We start from the raw sequence: 26,081 nt of genomic DNA, 5'->3' as shown, positions 1-26,081 counted from the left end.
AACACGCATACACATATCCGAGTAAGACGGTCTCGACACCACATACTAATCAACACTGATTTTGTGTTCCACTCAAAAGGGATTTTTTTAAGATATATATTTACACATAACCATAAAACTATTTGTAGGCCTACTCCGCCTCCCGCCTTGTTTATGTGTTTTGAAGTTGCTTTTGACTATTTCTCCATCTCGCCCCAGCAGTATGTGTCATGTCCCACAGTTGATTGTAGGCTGAGAAGTAACCCATCATACGACAGGAAGTAATATGACAAATTGAACATTTATTTGCATTTCATTGTGAACATCAGGTCATATGTTTGCTGGTGACTGATACATGTCACTGCTGGTGCTACTGCCAAAGATAAAGTATGTAGGTAAAGATGAGGGAGTAATGATGACAAAGTCCCATCTCACGTTTACACAGAACCTCAGGCCTGATGTTTTAGGTGTCAGGAAGTGTTTATGACTAGGTGGTTGATGTATGAAAAGGCGACGATGCACACATTGGGGGTTTTTCACCAGGTCTACGGCTCTGGTAAACCAGAGGAGAAAGATGAGAAAGATGAAAAAGATGGGGTACGGAGCGGGAGAGACAGAAGCGTAGACCGAGAGGAAGAAATGAGTAATGGCAGACTGAAAGTGAGCACGCACGGCCCTGAATTTTCGATCGGTCTGGTGGGAAGTGATGCGCTTGGACGGGGGTGGGATAAGGCGTAGAAACTGGATTTAATGAAATGTAGTAATCACATTTTAGACTGGAACCAGAGGTCATATACAGTGCCCTCCAAAAGTATTGGAACACATGCTGTTGACGATATAAGATCATCTTTTGGAAATTATCTTAATGCCTTAAATGAAAAAATGAGGAAATAGTCAACCTTTAAGGACATCAATTTTCTTTGTGAATGAATAATGTATTGTAAATAAATAAATGTTTTCCTTAAAATACAGGGGTCATAAGTATTGGAACGCCTATGTTAAATTCCCATAGGGTAGGCAGATTTTTTTTAAAAGGCCAGTTATTTCATGGATCCAGGACACTATGCACCCTGATAAAGTCCCCTAACATAGGCGTTCCAATACTTATGACCCCTGTATTTTAAGGAAAACATTTATTTATTTACAATACATTATTCATTCACAAAGAAAATGTATGTCCTTAAAGGTTGAATATTTCCTCATTTTTTCATTTAAGGCAGTGGTTCTCAAACTGTGGTACGGGTACCACTGGTGGTACGCGGACTCTCTGTTGTGGTACTCTGGGAGATGTTTTAGTTCTTGAAGACAAGGTAATCACTTAAAACGATGTAAAAATATATAAAGGCCTACTGAAAAATCGTTACATTTAAACTAGTTTTTATCTTCCTTGAAAAAACAAAACAAAACAAAACAATGCAAAACAGTATGTGCAATGTAAAATATATTTAAGTTGGCCTACGCTACTGTATTTTAATGCTGGTCATATAATGGTGGTACTTGGAGAGTCAATTGTTCTCTGAGGTGGTACTCATTGTGAAAAGTTTGAGAAACACTGATTTAAGGCATTAAGATCATTTCCTAAAGATGATTTTATATCGTCAACTTTAGCATGTGTTCCAATACTTTTGGAGGGCACTGTAGATAGGTCCAGAGCTGCGATGAACGTGATGGAGAAAGTTATAATTCCACCACTGAACACCTTTACAAGCATTAGGTTTGTCCAAAATTCTGTCATCAGTCAATTAATACTGTTATTATTTTTTTTAAAGCATCTTTCCTGCTCTTTTTCTGTCACATTTTAAAATTTCAGCCCACTCAAGTGTTTTTTTCTTCTAGCTGTCTTGTTCTTCCTGGCTTTGATGTAAGGAAGTTCTGCATTTTGCAGAAGACATCAAGTCAAAACACTGAGACGGAGTGATTCATTGGAGAGAATGTGAGAGAGGCCTGAGAGAGTGGGGGAAAAGGAGAGAGAAGAAAAGTATACACCTCTGCACATTTCCTTTCATTTCAGTTTGTCTATCATTCAGTGAACTTCCTGTCATCGCATTGCTTGAGGTGAGTCTTGTTTTTGTTCAAAAGTAATTACATTGTAGTAAAGGACAAGTGCGCGAAGCCACTGTCACAAAATAAAGACAGAAGAATAATATTACCTTAAGATGTTATTCTTGTACTGATAATATTGGACCGTATGATGCTTTGCTGCCATTGAACTTCATGCTAATGTATCAAATATAATTTTGTTGGCCCTCTGCTTACGTGTGTAGTGTTATCAGGATACATAGAGTTATTTTGTATAAAATGTGTGAGTTGTAGCTGATGGCTTGGTCCTCCGTTCTGTCAGTTTGAAATGGAACGCTGGCTGCAGCTGCTGGTGCTTTTTCTGGGCCTGCTTCTCGTTAACACAGGTGAGCCTATGTGCATAGAACACACAACCCTTGAGTAGAATGAAATCACATGCAATGAACACATTTAAAATAGATCATTTAAAGCAGAATTGTAAAAAAATCAGGATTTATTTATGGATGACGGAGGGGGATGCATCACTTCATGACTGATTGCATGAACATGAGCATATATAATATATTTTAATATAACTAAGAAACAACAGCTTCGTTATCTGTGAAAGGGGGAAGGAAATGTGTAACTTTGTACACTTAATAAGACATCTCATCTATACTTAAATTCTAATACAGTTGACTTGAGAGTCGGCTACGTTCAAAAAAATTTTCTGCGTGCCATAAATTTCAAAATTCCGATGTATCCAACTGACAGATGATTCACTTAATTTGTGGCATTAAATCCCAAAGATTACAGAGTATATTTTAATCCAGGACTTGACAGACCATCACAGTCGGGGGGTAATCTGGGGTTATCCTCGTTATAGGGGTCCTAATCTGCAATGACTAATAGACTTTTTAAACCTGACCCCACTCACAACAGGTCCCACATACAGCTCTTTTGAGACTCTGGACAGAGTAGTGACAGGGTGGCTGAGCATATCACTGTCTTCTGTGGGACTACAGATACAAATTGTAGTTACTGTTAGTAGCCTACTGTTAGTAGCCTACTACTACTAGTATCGATCGTATTAGTATTTAGAAACAATAGGCACACCCATGTGAAGGTTCATAGTAGGCTTGTGAACGTGTTTTGTGCTTAAATAAAAAATGCTGTCAAATAAAGCCTACAGTCACCTTAAAATAGTTCATATTTCTGAATCTTGATACGAAAGGATTATGAACTACCCATGTACTAAATTGATATCACTCATGGTTATCCTGGACATAGAATAGACCTATGATGCTCTTGATTACCAGATTGCAAGGATTATTTAACCTATGGCATATGCTCTCACCAACTGCCAGGCGCCTTTATGAAAGCGTCCATAAACCAACATTTTTAATGTGTGTTATGATCTTACGTCTTATGTTCTTTCAAGGAAAATCGTCTGTCAGTGAATCCATTTTCAGACCTGTGTCTTGCCTAGCAATGACCCTGTTTAACTTTGGTTATTTTATCTGTGACAGACACAGATGTCCAAAAACAACCTGTCTCATCCACCAGTCCTCCATCAACCAATACAACAACGTCCGCCACTGTGCCCAACTCCAGTTCCATAGCTCCATCAACAAGAGCAGTGGTCACTCCTGCACAGCCATCCCCTGAGTTGGTCTTGGTGAAAGTGAAATGGTCAACCCAGAATCCATGCAAGGGGTCTGTCCACCTCACCTGGCCCGACGGTGAAGATAAATGTGTCTGCAAGGAAAGTGCATACAAGAGCAAACTCGTCGGCCTCTGTCACAATACGAAATGTGGACATTTCCAGAGCTGGGTAACCTCTAGGCCTGTGACCTGTGACGGCCTGCATATTCTTGGTAATGGGAATATAACACGGAGGAATTGCGCGGCACTCCATGTTCAGTGTACAGGTGCGTGAGGTGTTTTCTCTGGATTTTATATGTAAAGCTAGCTAGGGTGTGTCAACCACACATATTAAATTCCCTAATTATTTCAGGCCACCAAATCAGCCAAAAGTACGTCTGTGCAAGGGCAGCATAAATATCAAGTCCCTCGGCATAAGGCCTCATAAAAGCACCAAATGTATCTCAAAGTAATTGCCATAATGAATATCTACTGTATATCCCCTCAGTAATTTCACAAATCTTCTCCTTAACCATCAGGCTGCAGCGGGGAGGTGGTTGCCTACAAGGTCATCACAGGTCTGCTTCTAGTCCTGGTGCTGGGGGTCCTTCTGCTCCGCTTCGGGAAACCTACATACAACGCCCTCCGCAAAAGACGTCAGTCCACTGAAAAACATTGTGTTAACTGTTGTCAAGCTCACTCTTAACATATACCTTTAGTGTGTGATGTGACGTGCGTTTCTGCATTACAGTGAGGGGGCAGAGGGGGCAGACGCGATGGATTGGCCCTACGCAAAGCCAAAGTGGTGGGTCAGACAAGTGTACACGCGCACACACACACACACACACTACACATGCACGCATGCACACACACACACACACAATAATATAGAGAGTTAAGTTCATTAAGTTGAAATAAATTGATAAATGCACTGACGCTATGTGTATCATGTCATTAGTGTACTATAACAGAGAACAACAGGCCGGCCTGCAACCCAACAACAACACATTCAAAAGACACTCCTATCCAGGTGGGTGTTGCTATTTCTTTTTTTCTCTCACTATCACAGATATATATTTCACTCTCTGTTGATATTTTGCTATTCTGTTATTTCCCAGCAGCCTTAGAAAAGCTCACAGTGACGTCAAGCAGAGAGCCTTCGTCTAACCGGAACAGCGACTATTCGTACAATTAAATGAGAATCTTTTTCAACGTTTTGTTGTCATTATCTTCATCACCAAAGTGTTATTTATCTGAGTGATGCTGGCTTTATTTTGTATTGTGCATTTTACACTTTTTTTTTGGAGGGGGGGAGGGGATTAATTTTCATAACCATGTACATAAAATTATCTTTCTTTGAATTGCATTTTCTGAAATAAAGCCCATTCCTGAGAAAACACAAACTCGGTTGCGTAAAAGAGTTTCTCACACAGATTGAATCTCAAACTTCCAAGCTGAGCAGCTATGACTGGGAGAGTTAGGCTTAGGTGAGGAGGGTGGAGGGATGCATACTTTTGCAGATGTGTGGTTTCCTGCTGCGTTTTCTGTCGTCTTCCTGTTTGTGTTATTTCTGTCATTTACACCCGCTTCTTGCTCTAAATTTATTTCATTATGCCACGTGCCCCCCCGACTAACCTCATTTTGGTGCATCCTCTCCCTCTTTCCCACCCCTTTGTGTCTGTCTAATGCATTTGTGTTGTTTTCAGAGCTTTTATTGTGGTGGTTTTGGACCATTACACGGAGTGGATTGGGGGATTTTATTACTGCGTTTCTGTCTAATTGAGATTTATTTTGAGTGAACAACTGTGCCTGCCTCTGTCATTTTAATGCTTAAATTTTTTGACAAAAATAATAGCATCCAGCCAATAATCTTTGCTGTGTGTGTGTGTGTGTGTGTGTGTGTGTGTGTGTGTGTGTGTGTGTGTGTGTGAGAGAGAGAGAGAGAGAGAGAGAGAGAGAGAGAGAGAGAGAGAGAGAGAGAGAGAGTTTGCATTTGTGCTGTGTCTGTCCGTCAGTCTGTATATGGGGGGTGTATTTGTTAAGGTAGAATGACACAAAGAACGCAGATTATTTATCAAAGGAACTCACACTGCTTGTGTCCTTTTAAATGCAACGCTCGTTTTGTGTATACTGTATGTTAGGTGGCGTGGGATGACACAAGGGTGTGTCTGAGCACGTGTTATGTCTGCGTGGCATACTGAACGTGTGGCGTGGTGTGGTCGTGCTGAATATTTATTCTGTCGATGAGCGAGAGTGAACAGTGTGTCGGACTCTTAGGCTGGCTACGGTGAGGGATTAAAACTCTAGTTTGAATAAGGTTCCATCATGGAACAATGACAGATGACAACAGATTACATGCACAGATTAACGGCGAGGGAGAGAGGGACAGAGGGAGGCGAGTGAGTGAGAACAAAGCGAAGGGATGAAGATAAATGCATACCACCCACATTCAACTATCCGTCCCTCTATCACACGTTTCAGGGGCATTAAGTCGGCATGTTAAAAAAAGCCGAGCCAAAAACAAAATCACAGAGCACATGCACTTTAAAATCTCTAGTGTTCTCGGTCACGAACGGGCCCATTTTCACACGGAGGAGAATTACTATGACCGCACTACGTACAACCATGCCCTGTCAGTCCAACTGTCGTGGTGCAACTGTGTGAATCAGAAGTGACACGATAATAGAATGGTCAGGTAAACCATACTTAACATATTGGGGGGTTTTGGCTCACAAGAAAACAAGACACTAAGTTGGAGGAAAGATTGTGTGGGTTTATGTGTGTCTAAGAGGGAGTGAGAGAGAAAGAGAGAGAGACAGAGAAAGAAAGAATTATTGTAATATGAGTGTCAGCGGTGCTTTGTGAAATTTAATGCTATAGGTTTACACTAAGCCTCCTGTGGTGAGGACATTGCCCCTAAGCTCCTTCTGTTGCCCTAGTATGGGTATCAGCACACAGAAGTGTGTCACAGTGAAAGCTTGATGAAACTGAGAGATTTTAGAGGAGTGTTCCTTTCCCCACTATCCCAAACTTAAGAGCAGCCTGCCGTCTAAATATCAGCCCCGTCCCGACTTGGCACAACCTGGCCTGGTAGTATTTTCTACGAAGTGGAAGAGAGTGCCGTCACCACTGCACGGGGCCTTCTGTCTTGAGATCGTAAGAGGGAGGGGAGAGGGGTTTAGTGGGGTCACTTACAGATCTATCCTTTAATCAGAGGATATAGTGAGAGAAGAAAGGAGACGGATAAAGATGTATTTAATATGGGCTGCTTAGAGTTGATTCCCTGTGGCAATTTAAAGGACACATTGTCAAGGGTTAAGGGGCACACTGTCAAGGAACAGAGAGGGAGGAAGATTCACAGAATGAGAGATTATGGTGGAGTGAAGGAGGATGAATACACGGATTTAAAACTAATTCACTGACATCTTTTCATTTTGTTTCAATTTTCAACTCAAATAATTGCAGAAAGACAAAATAATTTTGGACCTAATCAGTACTATGGAAATTGACATTTGGTTAATAAAATTACGAAGAGTGGAGCTGCCCAAAGGAGACCGTAAAAAAAAGAGAAAAAGAAAAGAAACTGTGAGAGCTACGGGTACTTCTGAGAAGGTGATTAATCAGTCTGGGAATGATTCAGTCCTCCTTTAATGTGAGGAGTTTATCAAGAAAGAGTGAGAGAGAGAAAGAGAGAGAGAGAGAGAGAGAGAGAGAGAGAGAGAGAGAAGAAAGATGGAAAAAGAGGGGGAGGGACAGGGAAGAATAGGGATTATTTGCTGTTTAAATGAATAAATCCGTATTGTGTGAATCTAGCACAGAGGGAAAGCAAAGGGGTGGGGGGGGGGGCAAAAACAGAGAGCAATGCAAGAGTGAGCTGGAGCAGGCAAACAGTGATACTGACAAATCCTACCGAGCACAATCTCAGGGAACAAAATGTTTTAAAGCAAGGGAAAAGGACTAACGACCATGGCAGTTCCTGTACTTCGCGACCGTAATGTCAACAAAAAGTATCTCTGATCAATTGTGACGGTGGAGAAAGAAGGTTTTGTTCATAGATCTGTTTTGTGTAAGAGGAATACGTTTGAGGAGCACAATGACAGTGAATATCTCACAGGCCACTAAAGCATCCCGCCAACTAAAGTAGAGAGGACCACTCCAAATAAGGTAAGTTAACATGTTGTTATTTTGAAGAGTGTAAAAAGGTGTAGGAAAGTGTATTTTCACTGACTTTTTAAAATGAATCAATTAAATTGATGTTTTTTGTACTGCAACATATAACAGGTGTCGGACAAAAGGATTCACTATTTTTTATTTAAATTTGCAGATGAGATTTTTTCACTTAAGTTGCACTGCACTGCCAGACAGCACAGGAAATGACCAACATTGCAACTGCACATTTGCAAACATTAAGGTGCAAATAGTGTTGGCTATGTTGGTTATGTTGATGTGTGTGAGGGTGTGTGATGCGAGCCTATGCATGTGTTCCTCTGCACAGGTGCAGTGATGAGTGTGGCTGACTGCCCCAGTTCCCCCTGTGACAGAGGGGTCACTATGGTAATACTCCTCTGCTACTGTTTCACACTTGGTGAGTGATGTCTCTGAAAACAACCTATAATAATGACTGTGTTGCTTCCACGGCCCCCCCCCCCCCAAAAAAAAAAAAAACAACAACACACACACACACACACACACACACACACACACATACGACAGTTCAGAAACCTAACGCTTTCCATACCTCCTCCAACTCTCTGAAGCTGGTGCGCAGCAGCTGCCCCCGCCAGTCTCGCTGCCCGCGCAGATCAGCGTGCCCCCTCCGTGGAGCGCCCTCTCCCTCTCGCAGGCTGATCTGGGGGTGATCTTCTCCAACTCCAGCCCCTTCTCTCACAGCCAGCCCCTGCTCCTCATGCCTCCCCCGAGGACCAGCTCCAAGGCCGGAGTGCGGGCGTCCTTTGGGCCTTACTCTGTCACACAGGTAGGCGGACAGGTTCAGCCGAATCACAATGCACCAGACAGGGTGCATCTCTTTGTTCTCTTAATCACATGATGTATGATGAATCATGTGAACAGATATAATATCATTTGAAATCTAAACTCCGATTGAGTCCAAAAACATTTGTTAAACAGTTTATATTTTGATGTATTAATGTAAAAAAACACTTCATCTCCTAATCTGTCCTAAATCTGGATTTTTGTCCCAACTGGTCCACTTGCTGAATCTCGTTTTGTGTTTTTGTTTTTAAGCTGGTCTCCACACCTGTCCTTCCACTTTCACCTCCTCTCTCAGCATCTCTTCTCACAAAAACGGTCATGAGGGCCAAGGAAGGGGAGAAAGGAAAGAGGTCTGAAGTGAGAGTGCTATTTCACATGAGGGGAGATGTTAGCAAGGGAACCTGCATTACTCTTCATGCGTTCAAAGAGACAGAAGAGCAAAAAGCATCCTGTATAACCCAGGTAATGTCACACTGTCCATGTCAATTGCCGACAGCCACACAGAGCACAACATATGCCATCACTATTATTGTTAAGATGGCAAGTTTATTTATAGGCCTATAGCACCAGTGTCTAACGTATGATGTGAGTGAGTTTAGCACAAGTTAGTTTATTAGTGAGTTTATTAGCCTACTAAATGCCTAAACAGCAACACAAGATATTATCATTGCTGTAGTGTGCAGTGTTGTCACTGAATGACTGAATGAAAATGATCGCCTTTTGTTTCACTTATCGCTGACAGTCCCCACTTGGCCTCTGCGTGGTTTCCCTCACCTTACCCAAGGACTGGTTTGAGCTGGATCAGTCCGTACACGCCAACACAGGCCAAAATCCCAGAGCGAGATATCAGCACAGGCACCGACAACGAAACCGTGCGCGACGGCGCCAAAATGTGCCCAGCGCACTCCGGGACAACTCTGTCCCTGCCGCGGATCGCATCCAGCTCTACTATTCATCGTCCGGCGCTGTCTCCGACTTCAAGACGACTACACTGGGGTGCGTCGAGGACGATACCGAGCCGATGCAACGGAGGCTCTACTACGTGGGGGCTGTGGCTCTTCCCCATAGGGAGAAAGATCGGGATAAGGCCAGGGGGGCAGTGGTGTGTTCGGACGGGGAGGGCGAAGAGGAGCTGAGGCTGGATTACAATGTTGTCATTCGCTTTTGCCGTGGGCCAGTTCGCACCGGTCAGCCAGCGAGGATCTTTGTCAACTTGAGGTCAAATTTCACCGGAGACTCGGTTACAATCAGGTGAGTGCATTAGGTCAGGTGTTTAGGTGAGGTCTGATGCTGTGGTGAATGCATGTGTCGGAGTCGTTGTGATTTCTGACTGTATTGATGCAGGCTGAAGGTGAAGAAAGGATTGGTGTCCGTGGTGGAACAGCCATCCATGAACTCTGACCTCTGGAGTGTGGTTCTAGAGAGAACCACAGGCTCCAAGCATGATACCGTCTCAATAATCTGCCACAAAGTCGGCGTTCAGTCTGCATTCCTAAGGTAGGCCTATGGTGAACTAACTGCACTGACCTGCATGTTTTGTTTTTCTGTCATCTAAATTGAGGTAGGCCTATTCCGTAGGATAAAATTGCAACACAACTTTATGTTGAAAACCCTGCAGAGTAATTTGGGTCATTGTCAAATCACACTATTTGAGCAAAAATCTGAGCCTAACTACAGCCATTTTAAGTAACTTTAAGCATTTATTTCCAACCTCATCATAGCTCCTTTTAATGTGGCATGGAAACGTCACGGCTAGTGAATTGTATAAAAGTGGGCCTATGTCATCAGAGCAGATATATCTTATGTAGGCTACTTTCTCTTTTACATGGCTCTGATAATTGCCATCCTTTCCAAACATAAAAAACCCTCCCTTTTCAGTGCTTCTCATTCAACTAAATACCTCAGATTATTTCCCAGTCATATATGGACGTTTTGGCCATATGCAGTTGTGAAAACTACAATACAGAAGCGTCAGAATGTTTTTTTTTTTTTAACTTGATTTTCAAAAATGCTCGTTTTCTTTGACCATGTGGACACTTAACAGACTGTTACCATGTATTCTTATAGATAAACTCACTGACATTTGAAGTTGCTGCTGAGGTCAGCCTATATGCCTTCCCCACTTCAAAATAGGAAAGGTTTTCAATCAGTGGCACGAAGACACTGTGAGCCTGTGGGTTATTTGTTTTCCTAAATATTTACAAATGTCATATACACAACTATAATATTCAGATTATTTATATTTCACTTCAGTGGTTGTTAAAATATTTCTCATTTCAATGTGACTCTCTGTGTCCCCCTCAGGCTCTGTGCAGTAAGTACAGTGCAGGCCTGTTGCATAAAATTATATAGCCTATACATTTTTTTTTTTTTTTGTCATTCTTGTTTAAATATGTGAGTATTGCATAGGTGCATATTTCACACACACACACACACACACACACACACACACACACACACACACACACACACACACACACACACATATATATATATATTTAAAAAAAAAAAAACATGTCAATAAGGGAATTCAGCAACAACTCCAGATCATCTTCAGATACATAGGATCAATAATAAGAAATAAAAACAATCCTTGTCAAATGAAGAGATGAGAATAGTATCTAAATCCAAGCATATCCGAGCATACAAATATTCCAACACTCGTAATATAGTAATGACTAAAATTACGGCCTAGCACTGATTGCTGCAAGGGACCACTTTGACTGCTTAAATTGATTTTAAAAATTACTTTGTTTAAATGAAAAAACAAAGATGTATGGTTAAAATGATCACTTCAGCAGTTAGTAATATGGCGCTTAGTTTTAATCCATATATGACTTGAAAAATCTGCAGAGGGCAGAGCATAGTTCACTGTTTGAATGAGGTTTTTTTTATGTTTAGAAATTACGGTCATTTTCAGAGCATAGGCGAAGAGAGAAATTACATCAGATACATTAGATCTGATTACATTATTTAATTTTGTACAGAGGAAGTTCAAGTCAGAGTTTCAACACTGTGGGTGTCATATCAAAGGTGCCATGAACAAATTGTTCCTCATGCTTAAAATTACTTAAAACTTCAAAGGGCCTCAATAAACTGTTAGTGACACAGAGATGATATTTCAGATTTGCCTATAGGTTTGGCATTAGAGCATTAATTAGTGCACTTTTCTTTTTAATTTTTTTCCTGACATGGTGACCTGACCTGATTTGACAATAACCCATGACTGCAACATTTTCATATTCCATGCATTGATTCTTAGTGTTAAATAGATTCTTATATTTAGCGCTTTTGTCCAAAGCTATACTTACAGTAAACTATATTCTAACCAAGTATGTTGTAAATGAAGATCTCTTTTCCAAAATGCTATATCCACCATTTTATGCATTTTCATAAAAAAAAATTATAATAATATTGTTTTCCAAGTAATTTCAGTGGATGTGTAATTGGGTCAATGTTACTTGATTTATCTTGACCCGATAAAAACAACACAACTACACATTTGAAATTACCCGAAATATACAATTAAATAACATGACAATGTTTTCACAAATGGATTTAATGCGTTGTTGAAAAGAGCTCTTCAAATACAAACCATAACTGTAATAAAAGTAGTTGATTAAGAGCAAGGTGAACAGGCAAGTGTTTAAACATTTCTTGAAAGTCCTTTCTGTAAAGTGTAGTTAAATTATTTGCATTAAGAAATGCATGATCATAACAGTGGCATTCAAATTTAGCCTCACTGTTTGACCCCACTTTCCCCTCAGTCAAACCGACCTGCTAGAGGTTGCTTGTCTCTTGGTCGATGGCTTGAAGAGGAGCTTTGGTGTGGCCATGACCGTGACCACTATTTGGTGGACAGAGTACTCGAATCGTAATACCAACGCATCCCCACATGGGGCAGTGACCAGTTTCCTGTCTTTCACAGACAGGGATATTGTGGGTATTGCTCCCATCACAGAGGTAAGCACCTGTCAGACTTTGAATTTTGGAGCATGAGATCTTGAGAGTGTTGCAAATATACTTTCTGTTTTACATCAACAGAGCAGTACAATCATAAACACAGCCATTTTGACCAGCCAGCCAGTGACCCTTCCTGTGATTGTTTTGGCTGTTGGGCATGATGGAAAGGTCTCTGATGTGACTTCTGCAGTAAGGTGTCAATCTGCTAACGAAGACATTGTCAAGGTAACAGGATGGCTCATAGGATCTTCAACAAAGTTCACTTAAAATACAACAGTCTAATCATACTCCAAGAAGAAATGTGTCGTATCTTTTTGCTGTAGATTGCCAGTGTCTCATTTGTACCCCTGCCCCGCCCAAACGATAGGTATCAAGTGACTGCTCCACCCTCTTTGTGGATGGGAGTGAATCAGGAGTGGGCAGCACATGTGTAGAGGTGGAGTTCCTCCTGGGTCAGCTCAGTGGGTCGGTCTGTTTATCAGTTTGGGCTCCTGTGGTACCCCTGCGCATCTCCCTCTCAGACTATGTCCTCAGTGCCATCGACGGCTGGAGCTTCTTCAACCAGGGCAGGTAGGCTCCTTACAGTTCATAGCTTCGCTCTGCCCTCTGCTGGAAGGAAGAGGAATCACCATAATGCCATGCATAGGATTCATGTATAGCTGTAAACTACCCATCACTCCTACTATCGCAAAACATGGGGATCTTTATTCGTATATCTCGGTTTGAATTTTTATTCAGTTTGTAACATATTCTCCATAATTCAAAGGATATTTTTAAGTATGTGTTGTTTATAAACTAGTCAACCACTGTTGTGCCTGTCTCTTTCAGATGTACTCCAGTTTTTCAGAGATCCACTGTACAGGTCCTGGCACAGTTTAGTGCTCATTCGTCTACCAAGAAGGGTCAGCCAACGTACATGCTAGGATCACCTGACTGGTTTGTGGATGTGACAGAACTTGTTTGGGACTGGCTGCGTGTGGGAAATCCACGGGTGGCAACACTCAACAAGCAGGGATATCTGGTCGGCTTGGAGCCTGGAATAACTACACTGCATGTTAGTATACAAAAGAGGCAAGCCAAGCACTGCGGGGAGATGCTGCCATTAACACTTGCCATAACCAGGCCAAATGAATCTTCAATGTGCCGAGCATTCCAGCATATAGGCCTACTTTGCATATGTGCCTTGCATTTTCTGTGCCCCTACCTTATTTCTTTATCTCTTTCATGGTCTCCGTCTTTCCCCTTTCACATAATCATCGATAGGTGATTTCAAGCCAGTGGGATGGTGTGCTTGGCAGTGCTGAGGTGGTGGTCTCATCTGAACCAGTGACCCCCGGTGATCTTTCAGTGCAGCTGGTTGGTGGACTGGGCTTGGTCATCAATAGTAACCCCGCTCACCAGTCTGTTGTTACTGCTGCTGTTACAGCACATAACATCCTCTACAACTATGGACAGGTATGTGGAGATATTGATCTGAAGTGATGCATTTAACAAGACTCCTTGAAATCTGTGACTCAAGACTCAGAGGTCCAGTTTCTCGGACATGGATTAGGCCTAACCCTAGACTAAAAGACAACTTTAATTGATTTCCATTAAAAAACAGTTTGTACAGTAATTTCCCACATATAAGCCGCATTGTGTATAAACCGCAGGACAGTGTTTTATGCAAGTTAAAAGAAACGAAACCGTATTAACACCATATTAACTGGCCCCCTGTATTAACCTCATAGCTGAGGAAATGTTGCAAAATCAATGTATAAGCCATGGCTAATACATTGCTTAGTCATGGACTAAGCTTAATCCCCGTACAGGAAACTGACCCGAATGTTTACTACTCTTTGGCCGTCCCATTTAATCCCCTCTTCTTCTACATTACTCTGTTCCTCAGGAGGCATCTGCTAGTGTTTGGCTTCAGTTTAATGATGACACTGCCATACTGGTTTCCGCATTCACCAGTGTTCCTCACTCCTTGCGTCTCTCCTCGTTGGCCGAATCTGTGGTTGCTGTGACACCAGAGCCCGTGCAGCGCATCTTGGCCCAAGGCGAAGGGGGCGGGCCTCTGGTCAAAGCAGAACTCCTCGTTTCCACCTGTGAGCCAGTGTCCAACAATGTTGAAGCCAATGTGGTGAGAGATGGGGGAGGAACCAGAAGACTGGCCAAAGGCTCCGGTTGGATAAGAGTGAACCTGGACTCAGAAGTTTGGCCAATAGGAAGCGACTCCAACTCTGACATGTTTGATGTGTCTGACATGCTGTTGGAATCTGACAAGGACTTTTACAGTAACTTTGGTGACAAAGTTATCATAGGGAACATTACGAGTGACTATACTGCCAACACTGGTGATGGTCTAATAACCAGGAATGATTTAGAACGGGCCGTTTTGAATCCTAACCATCAAGAGAGTGCCGTTTATTTCTCTCCTGGAATGGGAAGAGGCAGGGGGCAGCCTGTGGGAGATAGGGATCTGGAAGTGGGGTTAGGAGCAGTGCTGTCTCTCATCTGTCTCTCTGCTCTTCTCTTCCTGGCCAACTGTCTGCCCTGTGCTCTTCGAGAGAGAAAGAAGAGGAAGCAGAGGGAAAAAGAGGGTCAAGGAATGCAGGGAGTACAGGGAGGGATAGAGGTGGGAGAGGATGAAGGTGAAGAAAAAGAAGAGTCTAAACTAGATGAGCAAGTAGCGAGACTGAAAACAAAAGTGAAGTTTTGTAAGGGAGATAAAATACATACAATACACACAGACATAAAGTCGAGAGATTGAATAAATGAATTGTAGATAAACAATAAACAGATATAGAACAGCACATCAAAATTAAACCTGTAGCCTACTATTTATAGCACTCAAGCAACACAGCCAAACACCAACGTACATTGTATGCCCGATACAGGCAACCAATGTCACAGGCCTCTGCATATTGCAGGTGAGGAAGTAGAGGTTTCCCATTTGTCTGGCATCATGTTCTTCCACTGAGTAGGCCTAATGGAAAAACAGCCTGCCAGGTTACCTGACTAGGTGCTTTTATTATTCATGCACAGAAAACCTGGCTTGTTGGCTATTGCAGAATGTTTTCAGTGGTTGGGGGGTTTGAAAGGAAGTGGTGCTCCGAGTAAAGAAGGCCTAGGCTACGTAGCCTATCTCTGGACATGAAAGCTGTTTCATTGCCCTATAGGGCCGCGGAGTTTGATTGGCCTGATCTATCTATGAGCAGTAACGCACTAATAATTTAGAGGTCATTAGGCTATGACCTATAGGCGAGCCTACGTTGTTTTAATGAAGAGTTGTTTCAATTACTGCATTTATGAAAGGTTGTAAGTAAGACTTTAGGCTAAGGTTGATGCAACGTTACAGTCATCTTATCCTGTTATCCGACTAACAAACCTAGGCCTATATGCACCGGATTTAGGCTATGATTTTACTTTGTAAAGATGTGGAGGCGTGGTGGCTGAATTCTGTTTATAAGGGGTATTGTCTGTATTTTATTTTGGAAATAAACGTTTATAATCTTTTCCCGAGGAGTTATATTTCTTGTGCAGTCGCTTATATACCCATATGTTCCCATTACGCATGTGCATCCCTGGTGGTCTAGTGGTTAGGATTCGGCGCTCTCACCGCCGCGGCCCGGGTTCGATTCCCGGTCAGGGAATGACATCTTTTTATGAGGAAGGTGTTATTTTAAGATGTTCATACGGCGGTAGCTCACAGTTGCACCAAGCACAGAAATGCAAATGTATAACAAGTATGTTCAACAGTAGCTACCGGAGAATGTAGCCTACAATGATAGGATATCGCGGGAAGTGATTATGTTGTTAGGCTATCATATGACTCAGGCCATCGATATCGATGGCTTTGATATGACTACATTTTCGTTTCATCGTATAGCCTAATTATGCTCAGCTGGATTTGAGACGAATCAGTAACAAAAGCACTCTTTGGTCAGATTTACACATACACAATACATGATATAGGGCATACATAAGCTACATACATTATATAGCGAACTAAACGCTTATTGGCAGTAACAGCAGAGTGGCGCAGCGGAAGCGTGCTGGGCCCATAACCCAGAGGTCGATGGATCGAAACCATCCTCTGCTATGATTTTTCGTTCAGTTTAGGCCTATTTTTTAATGTACCTGACGATAAAACTGAATATTGACCTTTTGGATTGAGCTGGTTGTAAATACATTTAATTAAGGTACAATTAAATGTCATGATAAATACACCATGTCTTCTAATGTCATAAGCATGATTTCATGTGAACGAACGAGCAAGCAAACTGGTTGACTGATAATTCTTTCCTCCTATTATTATTGTTAGTAGTATTTTTCAGCTATGCTTGCTTCGTGCAAATAATTAATAGGATTAATTACATTTTATATGAATTGGATAATGTCGCCTTTGGCTAAAAATGATGCGAATAATATATGAAACATTTGCGAATACATTATTTTCAAAGAATAGAGGTCTATTACTTAGTCAAAAGGCGCGTAGGCAGTTAAAGCAGATACTTTATACATCTCTGGTAAAAGTAAAAAAAAATGTGTAGGAAAAGTCGGAGTGGGTGGAGCACAGAGGTAGATGGGGAGGAGAATGTTCATCCGGGAAACACGACTGACCCTCTCAACGTGACCCTTTAAAATCGCAAATATGGCGGAGGTAAGATGAGAATTTTAAAGATGCTCTCTGATATAAGTTATTTTATTTACCCCTATTATATGTATATTAAATGCGGAAATGCTTACTAAACCGTAAGGAGTCGCATTGCTGTGTGGCCGAAATATTTGAACTTGTTTTAGCTTTACATTCTGAAAAACTTATTGGCTAATCCCTGCCTGGATAGCTTGCATAGCCTGCTAACGTTTCCTACGTTTGATATCAGGAGTTAATATTATAGACTGCTAGTTGGGTAGCTGTACGGGAACGAGCGAATGTATGTTACGGTTCTTCTTAGACAAACGAGTGACCTCTTTTATCTGTGCTTATTTTTCCTTACCTTTTAGACATATATCAATACAGTGAATTTGTGCTCTCTATTGAAAGACTGTTGTCATATTAGCCACCTTGATAAAGGCAGCCAGCAAGAGATGTTGGCTAACTTTACTTAATTAACGTAACCAGCTAGCGAGCTAACATGAGCAGCAAAGCCCTCATCCAAACAAGTTCATCAAAGAATATGTGGCTCATAAGTGGTAGACTTGTAGTCCAGACAGTGCTTATTCAATCCAGTGGGTTTCCTTTTTCTTTACTTAAATAAGTTAACTTTGCAAAGGTTAACGTTACCTGCTCTGCTTACAGGGCGCGCTTTTTAAAGTTTTCCCTTCGTCCAGGTTGGGCACAGATGGAAAGAACAAAACCCGCTCAGATACACTTATTGTCCAAATTCTATTCCATTTAAATTGTTACAGGGCTTTCTTGATTGATAATGATGAATGTCTGTAGCAGCTAATATTGTTTTTTCCCCCTCTTTCCCCCCAAGCCCTCCTGTGGGGATTCGAGTCCAGGTAAATAACATGATGGTCAGTTAATGTAACCTGTTACCTGTCGCCTCGATATTATGATGTCCTTTTCAATACGTGTTGTTAACATTTTTAGGAGTCTCGACCGGATCGGACAACATAGATTTCGATCCTTCACCTGATATGTTAGTCCATGATTACGACGATGAAAGGACACTTGAGGAGGAGGAGATGATGGAGGAGGGAGAGACCAACTTTAGGAATGAGATAGAGGACCTGGCCAGGGTGCGTTGCTCACAGCAGACATGGGACAGTCACACTAGACTCCTTAAGAGTACTCATTACCCCTGTGCACACAGTACTGCAAGAATGTCTATGTGATATTCTTGGGGGTTTGCCAGAGATGTACTTATTTTATGTTATTATTAGTGGCAGTGTAAACATACAGTGGTCCTTGTTTTGAATAGGAGGGAGAAATGCCCATTCAAGAGCTCTTAAATCTCTATGGTTATGGGAATGCTGTCTCCCTGGAAGAAGAGGATGAGGAAGAAGAAGAAGATGAGGAGGAGGAGGAGGAAGATCCTGAAGATGAAGATGACGATGAAGCAGAAGATATTGTTAATGATGAGAGCAGTAGAGGTGCTGCAGAACCGAAAAGGAATAAGGTCAGCTTCCATGTATGCATTTTGCATTATACTAGTATTCAACTTCCTGGAAATTGATCAACATTTTTCACATTTAAATGATACTTTTATTAATAGCTGAAATGTGTTATTTGCATCAGTATTCAACCCCCAGTGGCAATATGAAGGTGACACTTGTCACATTAAAGGGATAGTTCGGATTTTAAGACACGAAGTTGTATGGGTTCCCTGTCAGCAACGTAGTGCATCAGCACTGACTTACCCCCGACAGCGTCCTGTGAGCCGAGATCCAGCCGGTTTTTGATCGTTTTTGATGCCGGACTATTTTCTTCAGCAAGTTTCTGGGGTCACGAAAGTAAAGTGTTTTTCTTCTCAAAACCATATGCGTTCAACAGAGTGATATATTTGCACCACAAAGACGTTGTCCAGCTGTCAGTAGCGCGCAGTGATAGGAATCGCGAAAAATAAGTAAGTGATAACGAGGTTTGAATTTTTCCTGGACAACGTTTTTGTGGTGCAAATATATCACTCTGTTGAACGCATATGGTTTTGAGAAGAAAAACACTTTACTTTCGTGACCCCAGAAACTTGCCGGACTACTTTCTTCAGCATCAAAAACGATCTAAAACCGGCTGGATCTCGGCTCACAGGACGCTGTCGGGGGTAAGTCAGTGCTGATGCACTACGTTGCTGACAGGGAACCCATACAACTTCGTGTCTTAAAATCCGAACTATCCCTTTAAAGCATCTAAAGATGTTGCTTAAAATATGGAGAAAGGTTAAATCAACACTGACCTGTTCAATCCTGTTTGGGAGAGGATTTGCCCACCAGTTGAATGATTGTCCAAGGCATAAGGCTAAAGCATCACTGGAGTGGCTCAAAAGCAGTAAAGGGAATATTCTTGAATGACTCAAAATCTAGGAAGAGGAAACACAGGTGATTATAAGATGTTATAAAGTGGGTTTTTAAATGATTATTTTAACAGACATGCATCTAATTTAGCCTTTAGAAATGTACTAAATTATAACTATGTGCTTATAAAAACACTGATTGGGCAAACAAGAAAACATTAGCAGATTGAAGTGAATCTAATTGAATATTTCAGCCGAACTAACATGAATGCAAAATAGACCAATTGGCCCTTAATCTGCGTTTACATGGAACAAGCATTTAATTATTTAGAATCTCTTAGTTGTATTGCCGCTATGGAAACTAATTTGTTTACATCGTTCTGCATAATTACCACATAGGAAACTCCTGTGCAGAAAAAAACCCAAATACTGTATACTCCAGCAATGGGAGTACCTGTTTACATGGGTGGATTGGATTTTCAGAACAGATTACCCAACCTCTCTTGATCCAGTTGGAAATCTAGTCAGATCGGGCTGAATCCCATCGGTTGAGGTGTTTACATGAGTAATTTTTATTCTGATTGAGCCATTGCTCCGTTTGTAATCGCATTAAAAGTGTCCATGTAAACGGGGCTGCTGATGATTTCCAGGCGGTTCGGATACTTTTGCAAACCACTGTATGTCTGCAAGAGAAGTATTAGTAATGTGTACTGTACATGTGTAACAAATGTGGGGAGATTCACCAATGTGCTTCACGTCACTCTTGACTGTCCTTTACCATTGATGGCACAAGGCCCCAAAATACACTTTAAATAAATGATTTTGTATGCGTTTAGGAGGAGAGAAACATGTCTGCAGGTCAAGTTGAGGAGTACGGACCCTCCACTGATGGCTGCACTCATTCTATCAAATCTCATGGGACTGCAGAACTCATTCGCCCTCAGAAGTTCTTTGAAAGTATGTGAATATTGTTTCGAAAGTAGTTGCTTTGTATTTGTTCAGAACTAGTTGTAGTTACGAATAGTTCATCGGTGTTATACAACAGTTACCTCTGTGAAGCAAAAAGATGCATTGGATTTACAACTCGAGACAAACGAGAAGAACATTGTTGCAAAATGTAATGCAGCAAAATAATCATTACATTTAGGGCGTATTCACACCAGGAAGGTCCGTTAGTTCACTTATTTGGTCCGGACCAATTTTTTTTTCTTTTTTCCTTTTTTAGTGCGGTTCGCTTTCACACCGTGATTAATTGCAACCGGACCAGAATTTATAAACAAGAGCACATGTGCTAAGGTCGTTCAACCATTGGCTGGTAAACGTGTAGGTGGGGTGAAGAATAGGAAGCCAAAGTCAAAGTTGGCCCACGTAAATACTATGTTTGCGTACTGTACTCATTATTATCCCAGCAATATAGTTTATACAGTTACAGCTTTGCAGAAGTGCTTGAGCGTCAAGACCGTTTGATGCAAGTTTAACAATATCATGCTGGTAATTTTGCAACGACGAAGACGTGCAACAAAACAGCTGAGAAGAGCTCTCATGTGTGTCCAACATGCTAACAGCAGGCCTACGGAAGACGGAACGGGTAGGAGATGCAAAATCAAATTATTGTTGGCAAAAAAGCGTTAGCCCACTGCTGCTTACAGCTGTTGTGCGTCACGGAGCTATCCTACATTTCCCATAATGCGCAAAAACTACGGGAGCTCGTCAAATCCAAAAAAGGTAGATTTCTGTAACTGGGTCGGATGGAGGTCGGTCTGCTTTTACACCATAAACGAACCGCACCAGGGTTCGATAGGAACCGCTCCGAGACCACCTCCTCAGCTGGGTCTCGGTCCGCTTGTTTGGTCCGCACTAGAGTTCGAGTGATTGTATTCACACCAGTCAAAAAGGTCCGAACCAAGCAAGAAACGAACTTGAGTTCCTTTTAATCGAACTAAACAAGGCAGGTGTGAATACCCCCTTAGATTATATTGTTTTCAGAATCCTTGGAAGTCAAGACTGATGATTAAATGGTTAACTTGATTAATTGCACCTGATTAATGGCACATCTGTGCTGCCACATCTGGAGAACCATGTGGTTGTTGAAGAGTGTTTCAACCAGCTGTTCTTTGTTTACCTAGGTAATGAAGTTGAAGAAGAATCGGAAGATGACGAAGATTATATTCCTTCTGAGGACTGGAAGAAGGTAAATGTTGTTTGTTGTTTTAACAGATTTTAAAAAATGAATTAAAAAAAAAAAACTATTGTTATAAGATGTAACTTTGTTGTTTGTTTGTCTTGATAGGAAATAATGGTTGGCTCCATGTATCAAGCTGAAACGCCGTCAGGATTGTGTAAATATAAAGATAATGAAAAAGGTGAGATCTAAGCTCCGTGTTGTCCTTTTTTCACACATGAAGATAATACTTAAAGGGCAACATATACTGGATACATGAAATTAATTCTTCATTTTGTTTATTGTTAATACAGAGGGATGAGAACTTCTGCTTTCCAAGACATGTTCCAGCCTGTTTATAACTTTTTGGTAGTAGTAGTGAAAACTTTGTGTGTTTTTTTTGCAGTGTATGAAAATGATGATCAGCTACTGTGGAACCCTGAATTTCTTCTGGAAAACAAAGTTGTAGAGTTTTTATCCGAGGCTTCAAGACGGACAGGAGAGGAGAGGGGTGTGGATGCCATTCCTGAAGGAGCACATATCAAAGATAATGAGCAGGTAAAACATAATGAATCAGAGTGGTAATATGGAAACACTCTGGGCTTTCTCGTTGATTTCCTTGCATACCTTTCATAATGTATTAAGTTAACCAAAGAAAAATTCTTTTCAGGAAAATGGTAGCACATTGATAATTTGTCCAGTTCCCAGCAGCTACTCTGTAAGAGTTGTTACAGACTAACTCTTAGCAGGAGCTGAAGGGGAGATTAGAAAATTACTTTGTATCGCTATTATTTCGTTTTTGTTGGAAAATAGAAAATTAAACTCCTGTGTGCTTAAGGCTAAAATTGCATCTCTTAAGTGCAGAGGGGATAAGGCACGTGCTACATTGGACAGAAATCTACTCTGGAAATGTTTCAGATGAAGGCAGTGATGTGTGTGTCGATTCTTTTCCTCCAGGCCCTGTATGAGTTGGTGAAGTGTGATTTTGACCCTGATGAAGCCCTCAGAAGACTAAGGTTTAATGTGAAAGCTGCAAGAGGTGAGGACAGCAAGGCAAACATACCACCTTCAAGATAATTGAATAGAAATGATTGCTAGATTTCGGTTTTTGTTCAGATGTGTTTGTATTCCTGAGTGTGGTCTGATGTATCTTTTCACAGAAGAGTTGTCTGTCTGGACAGAGGAAGAGTGTAGAAACTTTGAACAGGGCTTGAAAGCCTATGGGAAAGATTTCCATTTAATACAAGCCAACAAGGTGAGAAGTGTATTTTAAATCTTAAATTGATTAAATGAGATTGTTGGGCAGTAGTTTGAATCCACAATGACTACTGTCGTACTGTGCTGTGAAACCATGCAATGAGAACAGGCGGTGATACCAGTATTTGCTACTTTATTGACATGTTGAACCTGTTGAAAATCGATTGAATGGATCGGAACAACCATGCAATTTTTTTTGTTTGTTTTTTGGGCTTTGCAGGTGAGAACGAGGTCCGTAGGTGAATGTGTGGCCTTTTACTACATGTGGAAGAAGTCTGAGCGGTACGATTTCTTTGCACAGCAAACTCGACTCGGCAAGAGGAAATATAATCTTCACCCCGGCGTGACGTGAGTGACCACACACACCCCCTACCCAGTAACAATAGTTAACCGTTGCCATTTAGTAGCTGAACTAGTATTAACTAACTTATTAATTATTAAAACCTCGGAGATAGAGTTGGCCTTGGAGGTTTGTGCCGTCTCAGTGAGAGAAGTGATTACACCGAAGGTCACTCTTTTGGCCGAGCTGTGTCAGTGTTAGGGCTGTGAGTTGTGCGAGTGTTGACCTGCTGTGGCTGCTGTGAGTTGTGCGAGAGTTGACCTGCTGTGGCTGCTGTGCTGTACTGCAGGGATTACATGGACCGTCTGCTGGACGAGACGGAGAGCGCTTCCTCCAGCAGGGCCGCCTCGCCGCCCCCCACCGCCTCCAGCAGCAGCACCAGCCACTCGGAGCGGGACGACGGGCTCAACCACAACGGTGAGGACAGATCCAACAAATTGTCCAACTCCACAACACTGGGAAAGAATGGAGTTGAATGAATGCTGATTTCTCCTCTGTGCACTGACCTTGACAAACATCTCCTTTCGCCAAAGGGCATGGTGTTGTTACATTAGAAATTGTAACTTCTAAAAATTCAAGATGTTACTTTACAAGTTATTACATTCATTACCTGTGATGATCTAATGGTTCCAAGTGCTTACTGCATATTCTTCTGCGGATGTTTGTCAGGCGTGAGCAGTGTTGGAGCTGGAACGTACCCGTCTGTGCAGCTCCTGGGTGTTGGGAGTGAGGTCAAGAGCGAAGGTCCGGTCCAGTCGAACGGCCCTGCCCACATGCACGCCTCGTCGGCCCAGGATTCCAACGGCTGCGACCCCTCTGAGATGCCCAGCTCCAATGGCAACGGGGCGGTGGGGCTCCAGAATGACTGCCAGGTGTATGAGCCACTTGCCAAGAAGTGCCGGACTGATGGCGAACCTCTGGCTGAGCTGGAGGCCTCCCGGGCAAAGGAGGACTGAAGCAGCACACACACACACACACACACGCGCACACACACCAAATCCCAGACCAAATTCAGAGCCAAGATGGCAGGCAGCACTCTGATTGTACCCAGCACAGTGGCCTCCCTCAAACTCTGCCCCCAACCCAACCCAACCCAACCCAACCCCCAAACGTAAAGCAAAAGAGTGGAGAGGACAGAGGGCAGCTCACATCACTCCCGTTTGTTTATATCATTCAGACCCTATCTTCCAGGGACTCTCCACACAGGATGGAAGGAAAAACAAAAAACTTTTTTTTCTCTGTTTGTATGGAAAATTGTCTGTAATATTTTTATAACTATATATAAATATATATCTATATATATGTATATATATATACATATATATAATTTATATTTTCTATAAAAGTATAAGTGGTTCACTTGCTGTCAAAGCCATTTTAAGTTGGGAGGGGGAGTGGGAGTGACATTTGTGAGGTTAACTTGACTCTGCTACTGAGGTCTAACTGTGGAGAGTTCAGGCACATGAAGATGCACTTTTATTCTTTTGGTGTTCATATTCGGAATGAAATGGGTGAGATCATGTTATTGAACACATTTATGGTAGTTTATATATATAAAAAAATAACTTAAAGAGACTTAGACCTGCAACCCATTATGTTTTTAAATAAGCCAGCAGGGGTATCCCTAAGGTTTGTTAGGCAGTATTTGACATCAGTGATGTCTCTTATCAAAACACAATAGTCAGCACACTAGCTCTATTTTTTAATATTCCTAGCTTTCTCTGGCTTTTTCTTAACACTTGTTTCTTTGTGTTAGAAAAGCATGTATAACATGTACTTGACATGTAAAGTTTGTATAGATTTCTTAACTTGTACAGATCTTTTTGGGGTTTTTTTTGATAACCACACTGTAAATCTGTCTTTGTTCATTGTCTTTTGTTGAAATGCCCGCAAAACCCATCATCAAGAAAGGACATATTCAACTGGATCTTAACATATGAGATATTTCCTCAGTGAAACAGACGGCTGAATGTTGGACATTTCCAAGCTGCAAATGACTGTATTGCAGTGGCGTATGCCTCGTGGGCCTTACTGGTCTGAGCTTTTCTTGCAGTTACATTGTTGACCAAATTAAGGATAGATAGACCTGGTGTAAAGATGATCATTACTCCTACTGATTTAATGCTGGAATCTGAACTGGTTTCCTCAAAGCTTGTTGTGTGAATACTACTTCATGCATGACTTGCTTTGTTGTTGTTCTTTGTCTGTTGTGAAGCTGATTTAGGAGTACTAAACTGTCAGCAATACTGCTACATGAAATTATATTTGAGAGTTGAACAAGAAACTAAACACATTTTAAACAAAATTCTCAGATTCTAGTGTTAAATAATTTGTTGTACAGCCAGCTCTGCTTTCCTCTGCTGTAAATGTCCAAGTTCAATTTAATTTCTCCATGTTGACATCAGTAATGTACTGTATTTTTTTCTTGGATTTTACCATTTATCATATTAATAAAAAAAGGTTTTCCAGGAAGGTCAGTTAGAATTGCATGAGTGTTTAAAGTGAATATAATGGACCAGTAAGAATTAGAAATATGCTGAACTACCAGATGACATTCTTGTGATGTGATATTTTATCACTTATGTAGTTATAGAACAGGGCTGTAACTGCTTAGTTTGATACCTGTTTCCAATGTAAGAGAAGAAATTGAAAATGAGTATGAAAATGAATCCTAGATACATTACAGACGTTGATACAGCCAAGCTTGTATTATGGTCTATATCTCGTAAGAGAATTTGGCATTCCAGATTACTGACTATATTTGTTGGTTGTTAACTGACTTGGTTACTTTAGATAGGGTCAC

General features: G+C 41.5%; 3 protein-coding genes and 1 non-coding gene across 4 annotated transcripts; all 4 read left to right on the top strand.

Annotated features, from left to right (window-relative positions):
- The first annotated feature begins 1,908 nt into the window (after positions 1–1,908).
- LOC134102436 (uncharacterized) lies at positions 1,909–5,028 on the top strand. Its single transcript, XM_062556538.1, has 7 exons — positions 1,909–2,034; positions 2,321–2,384; positions 3,507–3,908; positions 4,161–4,277; positions 4,373–4,426; positions 4,580–4,651; positions 4,740–5,028. The coding sequence occupies exons 2-7, from the start codon at positions 2,327–2,329 to the stop codon at positions 4,814–4,816; spliced, it is 780 nt and encodes a 259-aa protein (XP_062412522.1). The 5' UTR covers positions 1,909–2,034; positions 2,321–2,326; the 3' UTR covers positions 4,817–5,028.
- A 2,559-nt stretch (positions 5,029–7,587) lies between these two features.
- On the top strand, positions 7,588–16,028 carry tmem132a (transmembrane protein 132A). The gene is made up of 12 exons (XM_062552371.1): positions 7,588–7,612; positions 8,117–8,206; positions 8,379–8,596; positions 8,866–9,075; positions 9,356–9,864; positions 9,958–10,110; positions 12,381–12,576; positions 12,658–12,801; positions 12,944–13,146; positions 13,405–13,630; positions 13,840–14,031; positions 14,465–16,028. Exons 1-12 carry the CDS (start codon positions 7,588–7,590, stop codon positions 15,329–15,331), a joined length of 3,033 nt encoding a protein of 1,010 aa, XP_062408355.1. The 3' UTR covers positions 15,332–16,028.
- A 563-nt stretch (positions 16,029–16,591) lies between these two features.
- Positions 16,592–16,663, top strand: trnam-cau (transfer RNA methionine (anticodon CAU)). Its single transcript has one exon. It is a non-coding gene; the product is annotated as a tRNA-Met (tRNA).
- Positions 16,664–17,131: 468 nt separating this feature from the next.
- mier1b (mesoderm induction early response 1b, transcriptional regulator) lies at positions 17,132–25,755 on the top strand. Its single transcript, XM_062528633.1, has 13 exons — positions 17,132–17,224; positions 18,045–18,069; positions 18,161–18,309; positions 18,492–18,689; positions 20,357–20,477; positions 21,647–21,711; positions 21,811–21,883; positions 22,088–22,239; positions 22,639–22,720; positions 22,842–22,936; positions 23,159–23,286; positions 23,568–23,695; positions 23,948–25,755. The coding sequence occupies exons 1-13, from the start codon at positions 17,216–17,218 to the stop codon at positions 24,232–24,234; spliced, it is 1,512 nt and encodes a 503-aa protein (XP_062384617.1). The 5' UTR covers positions 17,132–17,215; the 3' UTR covers positions 24,235–25,755.
- Positions 25,756–26,081: the final 326 nt, after the last annotated feature.

The sequence above is a fragment of the Sardina pilchardus genome, chromosome 2 (assembly GCF_963854185.1).
Source record: "Sardina pilchardus chromosome 2, fSarPil1.1, whole genome shotgun sequence".
In the NCBI taxonomy this organism is placed as follows: domain Eukaryota; kingdom Metazoa; phylum Chordata; class Actinopteri; order Clupeiformes; family Clupeidae; genus Sardina; species Sardina pilchardus.
Note: the sequence above shows the minus strand (reverse complement) of the source record. Positions and strands in the feature narration are given on the sequence as shown.

Coding starts and splice junctions, on each gene's coding strand:
- LOC134102436 (XM_062556538.1), top strand. CDS start 2,327: ATGGAACGCTGGCTGCAGCTGCTGGTGCTTTTTCTGGGCCTGCTTCTC. Junction 2,385..3,506: donor CCTGCTTCTCGTTAACACAG/GTGAGCCTATGT, acceptor TATCTGTGACAG/ACACAGATGTCCAAAAACAA. Junction 4,278..4,372: donor CAACGCCCTCCGCAAAAGAC/GTCAGTCCACTG, acceptor TCTGCATTACAG/TGAGGGGGCAGAGGGGGCAG.
- tmem132a (XM_062552371.1), top strand. CDS start 7,588: ATGGCAGTTCCTGTACTTCGCGACC. Junction 7,613..8,116: donor AGTTCCTGTACTTCGCGACC/GTAATGTCAACA, acceptor TCCTCTGCACAG/GTGCAGTGATGAGTGTGGCT. Junction 12,577..12,657: donor GTATTGCTCCCATCACAGAG/GTAAGCACCTGT, acceptor TTACATCAACAG/AGCAGTACAATCATAAACAC.
- mier1b (XM_062528633.1), top strand. Junction 18,070..18,160: donor CTGTGGGGATTCGAGTCCAG/GTAAATAACATG, acceptor TAACATTTTTAG/GAGTCTCGACCGGATCGGAC. Junction 23,696..23,947: donor CGACGGGCTCAACCACAACG/GTGAGGACAGAT, acceptor GATGTTTGTCAG/GCGTGAGCAGTGTTGGAGCT.